The sequence below is a fragment of the Paroedura picta genome, chromosome 3 (assembly GCF_049243985.1).
Source record: "Paroedura picta isolate Pp20150507F chromosome 3, Ppicta_v3.0, whole genome shotgun sequence".
NCBI classification, from domain to species: Eukaryota; Metazoa; Chordata; class Lepidosauria; order Squamata; family Gekkonidae; genus Paroedura; species Paroedura picta.
Genome location: NC_135371.1, coordinates 140,822,291 through 140,835,582, shown reverse-complemented (window position 1 = coordinate 140,835,582; position 13,292 = coordinate 140,822,291). Strand labels below are relative to the sequence as shown.

The 13,292-nt window shown below is 44.3% G+C and overlaps 1 protein-coding gene across 1 annotated transcript in view; it reads right to left on the bottom strand.

The window, feature by feature from the left end:
• SDK2 (sidekick cell adhesion molecule 2) overlaps positions 1 to 13,292 on the bottom strand; it is a 404,613-nt gene that overhangs the window by 90,469 nt on the left and 300,852 nt on the right. Inside the window, exons 4-5 of the mRNA XM_077328296.1 lie at positions 10,178 to 10,325; positions 360 to 493 (exon numbers count right to left, since the gene is read on the bottom strand). Coding sequence (XP_077184411.1) covers positions 360 to 493; positions 10,178 to 10,325 — 282 coding nt within the window. The remainder of the gene's footprint in view (positions 1 to 359; positions 494 to 10,177; positions 10,326 to 13,292) is intronic.

Genomic DNA, 13,292 nt, shown 5'->3' with positions numbered 1-13,292 from the left:
CCCACCATGGAGCTCCTGGTACATACCTGATCCAAAGTCCTTAGGGAAGGCAGCCAAGGGTGCACCACAAGGACTTTATCACATGTGAATTAGCCCTTAGGAGCCATTTGATGGGGCCAACTATCTGCTTCCAAAGTAAGGTCAGGGCCTTATTTCTGGTAGCCCTTCTATGCATTAAACAAACCAATGACAGATATCCAAGGCTGTCTACACCACAGACTCTCCAACCTGAGGCTTACCGCTTCTGTTGAATTTTTGACTAATCTCCATCATCTCACAGCTCACTAGTGCAGCCAGAAAAAAACCACAACAACATAGCAAATTAAAGGTCTCTTCAGTTCACACCAGGCAGCACTTACTCTCCACAGTGAGTGTGATGGGTTGGCTGGTTTTATTGTCTCCGTTCTTGTCGTTCACAGCCTGAACATAGTACTTTCCAGCATCAGGTGCTACCGTTGACAGGATCACAAGAGTGTTCTCCAGTGTGATGGCTCTGAAGGGAATGAAGAATGGTTTTAGTACTAGGGATGGGCCTCAGAGGCATGAGACCCCTCCCTTAAGAAAATCTGCTAAGAGAAGGACCTGTACCCCCTTATCCAAATCCAAATCCCACTTCCATTTTCCTTCCTTTTAGTTCAAGTCAAGTAATGCTTGGTCCATGAGGCAGAATGTGGCGCATTCTAACAAGACAGAAACTGATTATATGCTCCAAACACATAATCAGCTCATGAATTGTGCAGGGGGCTGGACTAGATAACCCTGGAGGCTGCTTCGGACTCTGTGATTCTATGAATATGCATGTGTGCTCTTGTACTTACAGCAAATGTTGAGCAAGCTTCTGCAGTTATGTGCATGAGGCTTTCATGTATGCCTGCTTACACATATGCATCTATGCAAAATGAGGCACATAAGAGGGAGAAATCTGAAATGTACTTTCCATCAGAGAGTTCTTTGGCCAAGTGTTATGGTTAAAGAATACAGGCAACTGATCCACTGACAATGCAGAAGTTGCAGTCAGAAGTAGAGGCTTCATTGAGGCTGCACTTCTGGTTCAGATATGACTACTAGATCTCCATTCACAGCCTACTTTACTGTGTCTGTAGCTGCATAAACACATGGGCAGCACATGGGTCTCCAGCAGATGGGCTTCCCTTCAGGAATAGGCACTGCTTTTTCAGGCTTGGTATAAGCTCAGTTTCTTCCTGCCTTTGTTCACAAACTAGTAAACACAACTGCACCTGCTCCAGCATGGATTTTTCATCCCTGTCTCCATGCTTTGGGGAAGATTTGGGCCTTCAAAAACCCTTTCTTCCACCATTCAGCATGATCATCCATTTACATCTTTATTTGGAGCTTTTCAAAGAAAAAAAACAACAAATTTGCAGCAATCCTTTGAAGAGACGGAAGGCTGATCCTGGAGGCTCAGGAAGCCTCAATGCATAAACCAAATGTCTGCAATATACTGAAGCTACTTTTACCTCAGGTGAAAAGGGGAAACCATTCCCCATTTTTTGTTCCCACCTTAAGATTATCTCAGCAACTAAGCTCTGAGGAAGGAGAACAATTGGATATTCATAGATTAACAGTTTTCTTCTTTTTTTACAGAATGATCTAATCTGCTGGAGACATAAAATGGCTGAGGGAGGGGAAATATATTTAACCAATAAATTCGTGATAAAGAAGCTTTATCTCCCCAAACTGCCTTCACAAATGGAAAAGCAACCAGTTCACTTCCTGCATAATGGAGGTTATATATTCAATTCTTATTTCTGTGTATGAAAGAATTCTGTAAGACTCTAGGAGGCCATGGGTAGGTTGGTTTTCTTGGTTGCTGTTGTTTTTGAAATGTTTGTGTGTATTTCTTCTTTCTACTATGTGAAAAAGTGAGGGAGGATATGGATAGTGTGCGTTGCTTTTTGTTGCCTGTGAAAACTGCATTCAAGAAAAGGCAAAAGTGTTTCTAAGTGGCAAACTAAACAAGATACTGGGAGACATAAGCAGATAAGAATCAAACTGGATATGAAAAAAATTGCTGAACAGGGGGTGGAAAATGGGTCTTTTCTCACTGGGAATCCTATCCCCCGCCCCCAATCAATATCTCCCCCTTAGTAGTTTTTCCATTTACAAGGGAAAAGTTCCAGGGACTAATTTCTGGAAATTAAATGAGGCAACTGACCCACTGTTGGGTAAAGATGGAGAGACTCTGACAAAGAGAGAGAAAGCAGAGAGGCTGAATACCATAGGGTTCATAGGAGAGTGACCAGGATAATCTGGGTTCTGGGGACCAAGCCCTATGAAGAAAAGCTGAAGGATTTGGGAATATTCAGCTTGGAGAAGAGGAGGTTAAGAGGGGACATGATTGTTCTCTTTAATTATTTGAAAGGGTGTTAGTTGAAGGAGGGCAGGGAACAGTTCCTTTCGGCAGCAGAGGATGTGACCCACAGTAATGGGCTTAAACTACATGGAGAACAATACAGGGGAAAAAATCACCATCAGAGCTGTTCAGCAGTGGAATTGGCTGCCCAAGGAGGTGGTGAGCTCCCCATCACTGGTGGTCTTCAAGCAGTGGCTGGACAGATACTTGTCATAGATGCTTAAGGCTGATCCTGCATTGAGCAGGGGGTTGGCCTAGTTGGCCTGTATGGCCCTTTCCAACTCTATGATTTTATGATAGCAGGCAATAGGATTCAATACTCTCCCCTATAGCACACTGGCCTTCCAGTCATAATGATGTTATTTCTGCATCAACACTCACCATGTACTAACCAAGTTAGGTTTTAAAATTAGGATATTAAAGTAGGACCATTTCTGCATTGAGACAATATTTTGCTTTAGTCTCATTTTGGATTTCTTTGGATGCTGTGATTTGATTCTAGGCTTTCTACACTTGGGCTTTCCTCCCCTTGTTTCCCAGGCTGAAATTTGGTATGTGCTTTCCGCATCTGAGTCAGATGGAGTCAGCCTCCCATTGTGCTTTGTTCCCTTTGCCTTTTCCAAAAATGTTTTTTTAAACCCTGCCTGCTTGTACCTAATTCTACCATTCTTTGCCCTTGATCAGTTCCCCTCTTCCCTCTCAAGTACATGATTTTTTAAATGTAGGTTATTGTGTTACAATGTTGCTGCAGTGTAATAACTGTAGGGTTGAGCGATCTAGCGCACTCCAGCGAGCACCGACAAGCACCGACTCCCAAGGCTGCTAGTGCCGCGGTACAGAGGGGTGGCGGTGGCGTGCCAACCGGCACCTGCACACAAGTGCAGTGCTCTGTGCCTGCGTGTGGGCACTGGATACCCTGCTGACATTGGAGATGCCCCTCCCCTCTACATCACAGCGCTGGCCACCTCGGGCGTCGGTGCTTGCTGAAGTGTGCCGGAACGCTCAACCCTAAATCAATGGTTTTTTTTATAGCTAGAAACAGCATTGTGACGTGATTATCCCTCTTTTTGAAAAAAGTTAGATGTTTCAGGAGGGAAGGAGGGGGGAGAGAATATGGTGACGAGGAAGGAGAGTGCACAAACAGCTCAAAATGGTGGTCATGGGAAAAAACAGAATAGAAGCATTTCCCCATTTGGCAGCTGCAAATTAGATTCCACCTTGAAAAATTAACTTGCTGAAATTGGGAATTTCCTTGCTATAGGGTAAATGTGAGGGCAATTTTGGTCTGTGCCTGGAAAGGCAGATTTTAGCATGGATATGGTCCAAAAAGGTGGCACTTTAAAAAGGCAAATCCAAATGAAATTGCCAGTGCAAAAACAGTCTAGGTTTATGGCTGCATAGGCCCACAGGGAGTATAAACTAGGTTGTGCATATGCTACCCTTTACTTCTTCCTGTGCAGACAGGGACATTTTCAAGCAGGCAGGCTGATTAGCCTGGGATTCATGTGAGTTTGTAATATCTTTCTCTTGTATGTATCAACTGTGTGCATATGCTGTACCACATATGTTACCTATGTGGGCATTGTTATTGTTAAGTATATGCATAATGCATGAAACACAATTTATTACAAACAAGCTGGTTCTTCATAAAATTCTTAGTGTGGATAGATTCACTCAGAGCAATATAAGAGAATTAAGTTATTCAATAATGAAAATACTATTAAGTTTTTAAAATTTAATTTATTGCCAGGACATGTAACAGAAGATGAAGTTCTCAGTGCTATTAAGATTTAAGTGCTACTAGGATTGTGATGAATTAAAAAAGGAAACAAAAAGAATAAGATGCTGAATAAAGAAGGTTAACCAAATACTCAAACCTTGTTCCAATATTTTCAATGAGCAAATTATGCCACTGTCAATCACTGGTAGTGACTACTAGCAATTGGGTATATTTTCCCATTAATAAGGAATAAATGCTGGCAAAAGGTACTTGTTCTGGGGAAAAGAATGGCAATAGCTGATCACATCTTCCTGCCACCACAATCCAAAAGTGCACATGGATGATATATGACTAGTTAACCCTGACAGGAATAGCCTCGGCTAGCCTGGTCTTGTCTGATCTCAGAAGATAAACAGGGTCAGCTATGGTTAGTATTAGGATGGGAGACCACCAGGTAAGCCCAGGGTTGTGACACAGAGGCACACAAGGGCCAATTACCTCTGAATGGCTTGTCCCTGTTCCCATAAATCAGCTATGAGTTGATGGCAAAAAAATGCTGTCTTAGTCTATATTACCCTGCAGGTTTGTTGTGAGAACAAAGAGGGAGGGAGAACCATGTATGCATATATTTATTTACTACATTTATACTTTCCATTTCTCTCCTAAAACTGCTTACAGCATCTTCTCTCCTCTCTTTTATCCCCCTAATGCAGTGGTCCCCAACCTTTTTGAGGCTGGGGACCGGCAGGGCAACTGCCCGCCCGCGCACGCTGTGCATGCGCGCCCGGCCGCACATGCGCAATGCGGTGCGGCCCTGATTCCCTCTCCCCCCCTCCCGCAGTAAGAAGCTTCCCGGGCCGCAAGCTTGCGGCCTGGGAAGTTTTTTACTGCGGGGGGGGCAGGGAAAGGGAGCCGCGGCCCGGCGCCATGGCCTTCGTGGCCCGGCACTGGGCTGTGGCCCGCGGGTTGGGGACCACTGCCCTAATGTCTCTGTGAGGTAGGTCAGGTTGAGAGTGTGTGACTGGCCCAAGGGCAGCCAACAAGCATCTATAGCAGAGTAGGAGTCAAATCTATGTCATTTAGATTCTAGTCTGACACTGTAGAGCTGGGCAGCCGGGGAGAAGGCAAGGAGCATGGGGAAAGTTGCAGCAAGGTGATGGGTTTTCCCTTCTTCTTTTGCTTCTTCTAACTGAGGCTGTTGTTTGTGTGTGAGTTAGGACAGCATTTGTGGGTGAGTGGGTGTTTTGTAGCCTGCTAGAGAGTGATCGTTGTCCATGGAGTCATGATGGGTCAGACATGATTTTGCACCTAACAACAACAGAGAGTGATTTCTGTTAAGTACTGTTAAGTGCTTTTGTTTGTGACTGATTAAGGAAGAACGTGCTGGGGGTGCAGCACAGCAGAGGGATTGCAAGCCCTGTCCTGTGCTGGGCTGTGACCCAGAGGTGCAAGCCTTTGTCAAGAGCCAATGGGTTCTTGGCCTGGGGATTTCTCTGGGGATCAAAACAATTTTATCTTAAAGATAAAGATTCTAGAGAGACAGAATCTATTTGGAAGACAATAATGGATACTCAAGACCCAAATCCAGTCACCTGCAAAGAGTGTGTTATGTTTGTTTTCCTTCCTGAAGACAAGATGGAATATACTTGTCATAAGTATAAATTGTTAGGGCTTTTAGAGTATAAATTAGGGGCCTGGAGGAGAGGATTAAAACCCTTAATGAAATCAATGAAGGAGAGGATTTCATTGACAGGAACTGTGCAAGCCTGCATAGGAATGAAACCAGTATAAAAAGAATGGAGGGGGAGGGATTGACTTCTCCATGGAGTCTCTCCTTATTGCCACAAGATAGTACTTAAAGCCATTGGATTTCAGGCCCTTGCAGAGAAGGCGGAAGCAGCAACAAGAGCAGAGGAAGAACCAAAACTAAATCAAAGATGGAGTGAAGTCATAGAGATAGGGGGAAATGGCATTTGAAGGAAAGAGCTGGTCATTGGTGACTCTGCTGAGGAGCATGGAAAGTCACACAGCCAGGCCTGACCCCCTAGTCCAAGTGGTGTGATGGTGGACAGGGACAAAGATTAAAGATATTGCAGATCAGAAGCTGAAACGGGTCAAACCTATGGAAAGGACCGGCAGTAAGGGCTTCAAACTACATGTAGAATGGCACCAACAAGATATCGGGGGTGGGGAATTTCATAGTCAGAGTAGTTCAGCAGTAGAATTGGCTGCCTAAGGTGGTGGTGTGCTCCCCTTCACTGGAGGTCTTCAAGCAGCTGGACAGATACTTATCATGGATGTTTTAGGCTGATCCAGTATTTAGCAGGGGACTGGACTCGATGGCCTGTATGGCTCCTTCCTACGCTATGATTCTATGATTCTAAGACTCTACCCACTATACAACATTATAGGCCACCTGAATCTCCTTAGAGGAAGGGCAGGGAAAATGCAATATAGAAACAATTATAAACTAAATAAAATGTACATGCACAACTAGCACAGAGACATTCACACAGTCAGAGGGCTCATGCACTGCATCATCTTGTAGTTGATATTTAGCTCCGCTTCTTAAACATGCCCTTATTTTTCACCTTTGCTTTCCGTAACTCATCATAGTCTCCCCCCTCCCCCCATCTGTTTCTCAAAAGGACTTTCTCTACCCGTGTCTTGGCTGATGAAAGTGCCGTCTTATCATTGGCACTCCTTCTCTGCTTTTTTTTTTTGTTCCTCTCGCTTCACTCAAAGGCGATGTTAAGGTGTCCTTGCTTGCTGAGTGTACTGATTGCTGAGAAACCATTTTTACATACAGAATAGCAGCCAGCAGTTTGAACTTGAATCCCGGAAAGTGGCGGGGATGTTAAAACACGACAGCATGCCAAATTAGGTGAAGACAGTGCCGGAGCTAAAGCTGCAAAGCTGCGATCTTGGTGGGAAATGCCACAATCATAAGTGGAGGGGGGGTGTCCTTCAACAAGCATTAACAGGATTTAAAAAACAAACTGGAGAAGTACTTGAGTGGCACTGGGATGCTCACAATCGTATATGAAGGCTGCCTTATGCTGAATCAGACCGCCTGTCAAGGAATGTCAGTCTGGACTGCTCAGACTGGCAGCTCCTCTCCAGAGCCTCAGGCCAAGGTTTTTCCTATCACCTGCTACCTGATCCTTTTAACTGGAGATGCTGAGGATTGAACCTGGGACCAACTATGGGGAATATGGGACCCTGATACTGCAGCAAGGACACAACTAACCAATCTGGTCCTAAGCCCAATCCAAAGTGTCGTTTTTTTTTACTTTCAAGCCCTACAGGGTTTGGGACTGGGGTGTCTGAATGTAATAAGAACAAGAACAATTCTAAATGGCCCATGAAACTTGTGGGTGTGGGAATCCCATCCCTCAACATTGCCAAGTCTGGCATAGCTCCAAGCCCCACCACCCGGCTCTGAAACCAGCTGAAACAGTCTGCTGCGTGGGAGATGCTGGGAGCCCAGAGCAGCTCCCAGTGTCTGCTACTGTTATGGCCGGGCCTGGAGTAGCTCCCAGTATCCTGGAGCAACTCTCAATTGCCACCATCGTGGCTAGGCCTGGAGTGGCTCTAAATGGTGCCGTAGAATCATGGTGAGTTGTCTGTATGTGTGCAGACTGCGCTTTTTAAAAAAACGGGGGCAATTTAACCCCCATGTATTTTGTTTTGCAGGAAAATCCATTTAGTGTTGGTGTGGTCCAAATCTACAGATTTAGGTATTCACAAATGGGGCCACATGTTACTGTTAGATATATAGATAATAATATATGCGTGTAATATGTTCCTGTGGACAGAGCACAAATCCAAACACACACACAGCTAGATATGCCATTCTCTGGATGGTGGCTCATGTTTACCAGTGGCCCCCAACCTTTTTATCACCAGGGACCGGTCAACACTTGACAATTTTACTGGGGCCTGGGGGGGGGGAGATAGTCTTTTGCCGAGGGATGTCATCGCTGCCACCGCTGCCTGAGCCCCTGCTCCACTTGCTTTCCTGCCAGCGCCCCTGACTTCACACTGACTGCTGGGGGGCGCTGCCAGCAGCAGCTGCACAGTGCCACACTGAGGGGAAGCCCCAGCCATGCCAGCTGCTGGAGAGCACCAAAGGTGAGCCGGCAGTAGAGTGGCAGGGCAGCCCCCGAGGCAGCAGCTGGGGAGGAGGACGAGGAGGAGCCATGGCCCGGTACCGACTGATCCACAGACTGGTACCGGTCCTCAGACCGGGGGTTGGGGACCACTGATGTAAAACAAATACAGATGCCAGATTCACTAGACTTCTTACACTTTCTGTATGTTTGATCAGTTTGTGCTAGTCTTTACATGAGCTTTGCCTGTAAGCATATATGCAGACAACTTTTTGCTAGAAAAATGATTCTTTGCTGGAGGAGTAATGCTGCACTGCACTATGAATGTGTCTGTCTGAGTAGGGAGACATGGTAATTTTCCTTCCTTCCCTGAATGGAATATTTCAACCCTTAAGAAAGAGAAAATACCCTTTCTTGCATCTTGCTCTCACTTGTTTTCTTTTACATTCATTTTTAGATGATAAACAAAGCCATTAGTTTATCAAGTCTATCTCCGGATGTTAATGTGATGCATGCGAGACATCTGTTAAGCATCCTTAATGTTAGTTTAACAAGGACGCATTCAGCTGCATTCCCTTACACTTTGTCCCATTAAGATGGGACGTGGCAGGATTCTCTCAGATAAATGGCTCAGCTAATGTGTCTGCCTTATGCCTTTCCTTTGAGGGTGAGAGTTAGAGAGAGCAGATTGCTGGTAATTTTCTTATAGACCAGGCTTTGTATGTTGCCCAAGAATGTATCTCTCTCCAAGGGTGCCAGAAAGACATGATCTTGACCTATAAACTTTCATACATTGCCATACCACGTGTCTATTGACAGACAGTCTGCTCATAGCTGCCATCACTTCTAAGATTTCTGTATCAATTCTCACTTCTCTCACTTCTCTGTGGTGTGTTCATTAACTAAAAGCAAACATGGAGGCTCTAGGAAGAAGATCACAGGTGGGTGGAATAAAATATAGCAGATGTATAACTAGTGTGGGAAGTGGTTAAAGTGATTGACTAGACCAGATTCAGATCTACCACTCAAAACGCAAAATCTTGGCTCAGTCATTCCTTCTCAACCTAGCCTGCCTCACAGGGTTGTTGTGAGGATAAAATGGAGGACAAGAGAACCACATACATTGAAGAAGTTAAGTTTCTTAAAGATGGCTCTATCATCAAGCAAAGGGGAGCCTGCAAACTGGCAATCAGGATTGAAACTGGGAAGGGCAGCCGTGAAGAAGCTAGAAAAGTTTTTTAAGTGTAAAGATGTGTGAGACCAAGAAGTGAAGTGAGCAGTGACTCACAAAAGCTCATACCTGGCCACCAATGTTGTATATTAATGGAGAACACTATGACATGAGCAAGAGTCAAGTAGCATACTAAACACTGACAACATTTCAAGTTGGAAAATGTAGAAAAGTTGATTGCTTTGAAATGTACTGTTGGAAGAAAGTTTTAAGAATACCACGGACCACTAAAAAGACAAACAAATGGATTATAGAACAAATCAAATCTAAACTCTACCAAGAAGGTAAAATGACCAGATTGAGATTATAATACTTTGGTCACATTAGGAGAAGACAAGTCACTGGAAAAGACAATAATGTTAGGAAAAGTTAGAGGCAGTAGGAAACAAGAAAGGCCCAGAAGAGACAGATCTCAGTTTGCAAGACCTGAGCAAGGCTGTTAATGATAGGATGTTTTGGAGGTCATTAATTTATAACATCTGTGAAGGATGTCTTGGACATGTCAGGGGAAGGGACACGTGCATGAAGGACAACTGGATTGTGCAACTAGAAAAAGAAGCAACAACAGAACTGATCTCATTGGGGAGCTCCTTCCACCAGGCTGGCTCTACAGCCTCTACATAGGATCACACTGTAAATGGAACAACCACCTAGATTTAGATTGGTCGGTGCCAACTGTGGCAAAACAGACTTTCCACTGTGAAAGTGGAGCTTGTGATGGACATTTTCTTTTTACTCACATGCGGCTGCTGGGGGGAATTTTGCGTCCATCACGGAACCATGTGACCTGGGGTCGAGGGAAGCTGGCAATTCGGGGAGCATGGATGACGGCTGCTTCTCCGTGTGAGACACTCTGCTGTTTCTCACTCTCTTCAAAGCTCCCCATATCTGCAAAAGAAACAACAGTCAATGTGTTATCTCCAAGTGCTCAGACCAAAGGCAAATCTCAGGCTTTCTCTCGGCTTCCCAAATCTAGGCTTAAAGCATATATACATTGTATGTAGTTTGGTAGAGGCATTATAGGAGCTGAGAAATTGTCAGAAATTGCATTAGCCAATCTCCAAATTCTTTAGATAAAGCTATAGACATTCTCTCAGGCACCTGGAAAAGCTAGATCCTTCCACATGACAAATGCTTTCTGTCCCCAGTGCACTATGTACATGTGGAGTTCCTGCACAAGCAAGCTAGGATAGAGAACCGGTGTTGTGTCATGGTGGACTCGGATCTTTGGGTTCAAATTTACACCCTGCCACGGAAGTTTGCTGTGTGACCTTGGGCCAGTTTCATTCTCTGTCAGCCTAATTTACCTCACAGTGTTGTAGTGAGCACAGAGTGGAAGATCTACCTCACAAAATGTTGTGATGATAAAAGAAATATGCCTCCCTCAATTCCTTAGAAGATGTATGAGGAGATACAAAGGTGATAAATAGCTGAGGGAATGTGTCAGTGAAGGAGGCCCAGTCTAGCTCCCCGCCAGCCATCTAATTTGCAGTCACTTGTCACCATGAGTTTCTCCCTCTGATTTTAAAGACCATCCAGATGGTGCCATAGTCAGCTCACTGCATTCTGGTATTTTGTGTTGCTTTATCAGATTTGTTAAGACCTAGTTTCTAGCACCCCCCTCCCCATATAACACTTTCAAATACAAGGGTAGAACCAGACTGTCCCATATCAAGGCTGTCCTCATATTTTTATTTCTCTTCTCTTTTCTTCACCTTCCAGTCTGACTAATTATTTCCTGTTTTCTTGGAAATGGTTCTTGGTTGACAATCATGAATAAATGCTTGATTGCCATCTCTGGAGCATAAGAGAAAATGGAGGGGGGGGTAACTGTTTTGTTTCTTACATTGGACAGCAAGCCAAGTCACTGGTCTTTGTTTTTATCATATTATCATGATAATGTTGCAATGATGATAAACAATAAAAGTTTTAAAAAGTATGAGCAGTGCCTTTGGCCCACTCCAAAGACCTTTCCCCAGCAATGAAGCTTCTGCCCTCCCCCCAAAATAACTGATATTGGAGCATTTGTTCATGACTGCAGAGAATCATAGAATCCTAGAACCACAGAGTTGGTAAGTGGAACCCCCTGCTCAATGGAGGATCAGCTTAAAACATCCTTGAACCAAAGAGCAACCCCAGACAGAAGTAATTAGTCTAAAAACAATGCAAAGGAAGGAAAACTGGGGGAGAAGCAAGACTTTTGCTGAAGTAGGGGTAGATATAGTTAGCTCTTTCCTGTGGGGATGGATTTTTTTATGGAGAACATAACACTTTATTAAATACTATGGGGAAACCCCAGTTTCAATGCCAATTGCAGCAGAGTGTAGAAGAGGAATGACTGAGCAACACAAAAGACTCCTAGTGTGAATCTGCCCTGCGAAGAGTATAACAAATCACAAGGTAAAGTGGTCTTTTAAGAGAAGATGACTAGGCCCAAGGGTAGTAGGACAGAGTGTTGTCAGCCTCCAGATGGGAGATCTGGAATTACAGCTGATCTCCAGACTAAGAGATCAGTTCCCCAGGAAAAACTGGCAACTTTGGAGAGCATTATACCCCACTGTGGTTTGATGATGATGATAATGTTATCCGTTCAGTCATGTCTGACGCTTGGCGATTCTATAGGAAAGTCTTCACCATGCGCCCTTGTCTCTGACTGCTTCTTTTAGTTGGCTCATGGTCATCCCTGTATCGGCTTTGATTGTGTCGAGCCAGCAGATCCTTTGGCGACCACGTTTCCTTTTGACACTGACCATGCCAATCATTAATGATTTTTCTAATGAGTTTGATCACATGATGTGTCCAAAGTAAGTGAGCTTTAGCTGTAATATCTTGCCTTCTAATGACATAGTTGGTTTGCTTCTCTCTAAAACTATCTTGTTGGTAACTTTGCCTGTCCATGGTATTCGCAGCATTCATCTCCAACACCATAATTCGAAAACATCTATTTTTCTCCTGTCTTCCTTCTTCAGGGTCCAGCTTTCACATCCATAGATTGTTATGGGGAAGACAACAGCATTGACTAGCCAGACCTTTGTATTAAGGCTGATATCCTTACTCTTCCATATTCGGTTCATGCCTAACATTGTGTTCTGGCCCAGTGTTATTTGCTGTTTGATTTCACGGCTGCATCCACCACTTTGATTGATCATAGAGTACCTCAGTATACCCTCCCCAAACTCCAACTTCCCTGGACTCTGCCACCCAAATATCCAGGAATCCCCCAGAGTGCCAGCTCTAGCAGGACTTCTTAATGCAGACCCGCATAATTTCCGATCCCCCAAACTGAATGCGTCACCAGCTTGAAAACTACTTCTTTCTGTCTATGCATCTTTGGCTGACGGGTCATCTTTGCTTCTGTTATTAGAAGGATGGCTGCCAAACAACTGGCAGACCATAATACAGACCTGGTGGGCTACATTTTGGACCAACTGGCCTACATTTGGCATGATGGTCTCCAGCGGTGTAGTCCTATCTTAATATTTTGTTTTGGAGAGGAGCAGCAGGCCAAATGTCATAATCATGCATGGACTGCAGGATTTCTGTCCCCTTACATGCAAAGCTGGGAAAAACCCCAAGTTCTGAGATGCTATGGCACTCTGAAATCTGACAGCTTCTATCACATTTACTTGGGTGAATTGTGAGAGATGCTTCACACAATGCATTTTGAGTGTGGTGATAAATTGCCAAGTACAAAATGTGGTTCAGATATAAACTGCCACTTTCTCCTTGTGAAGTATAGGCAAGAAAAGGCCTGGTCCATTCCAGGTCACTGTCATGTGTATTTTGAAAAGCAGCAATTTAGATGTGTAAGTGGCCTTTCCAAATAACATGAGCTGGATGTACTTAGAAATCTAT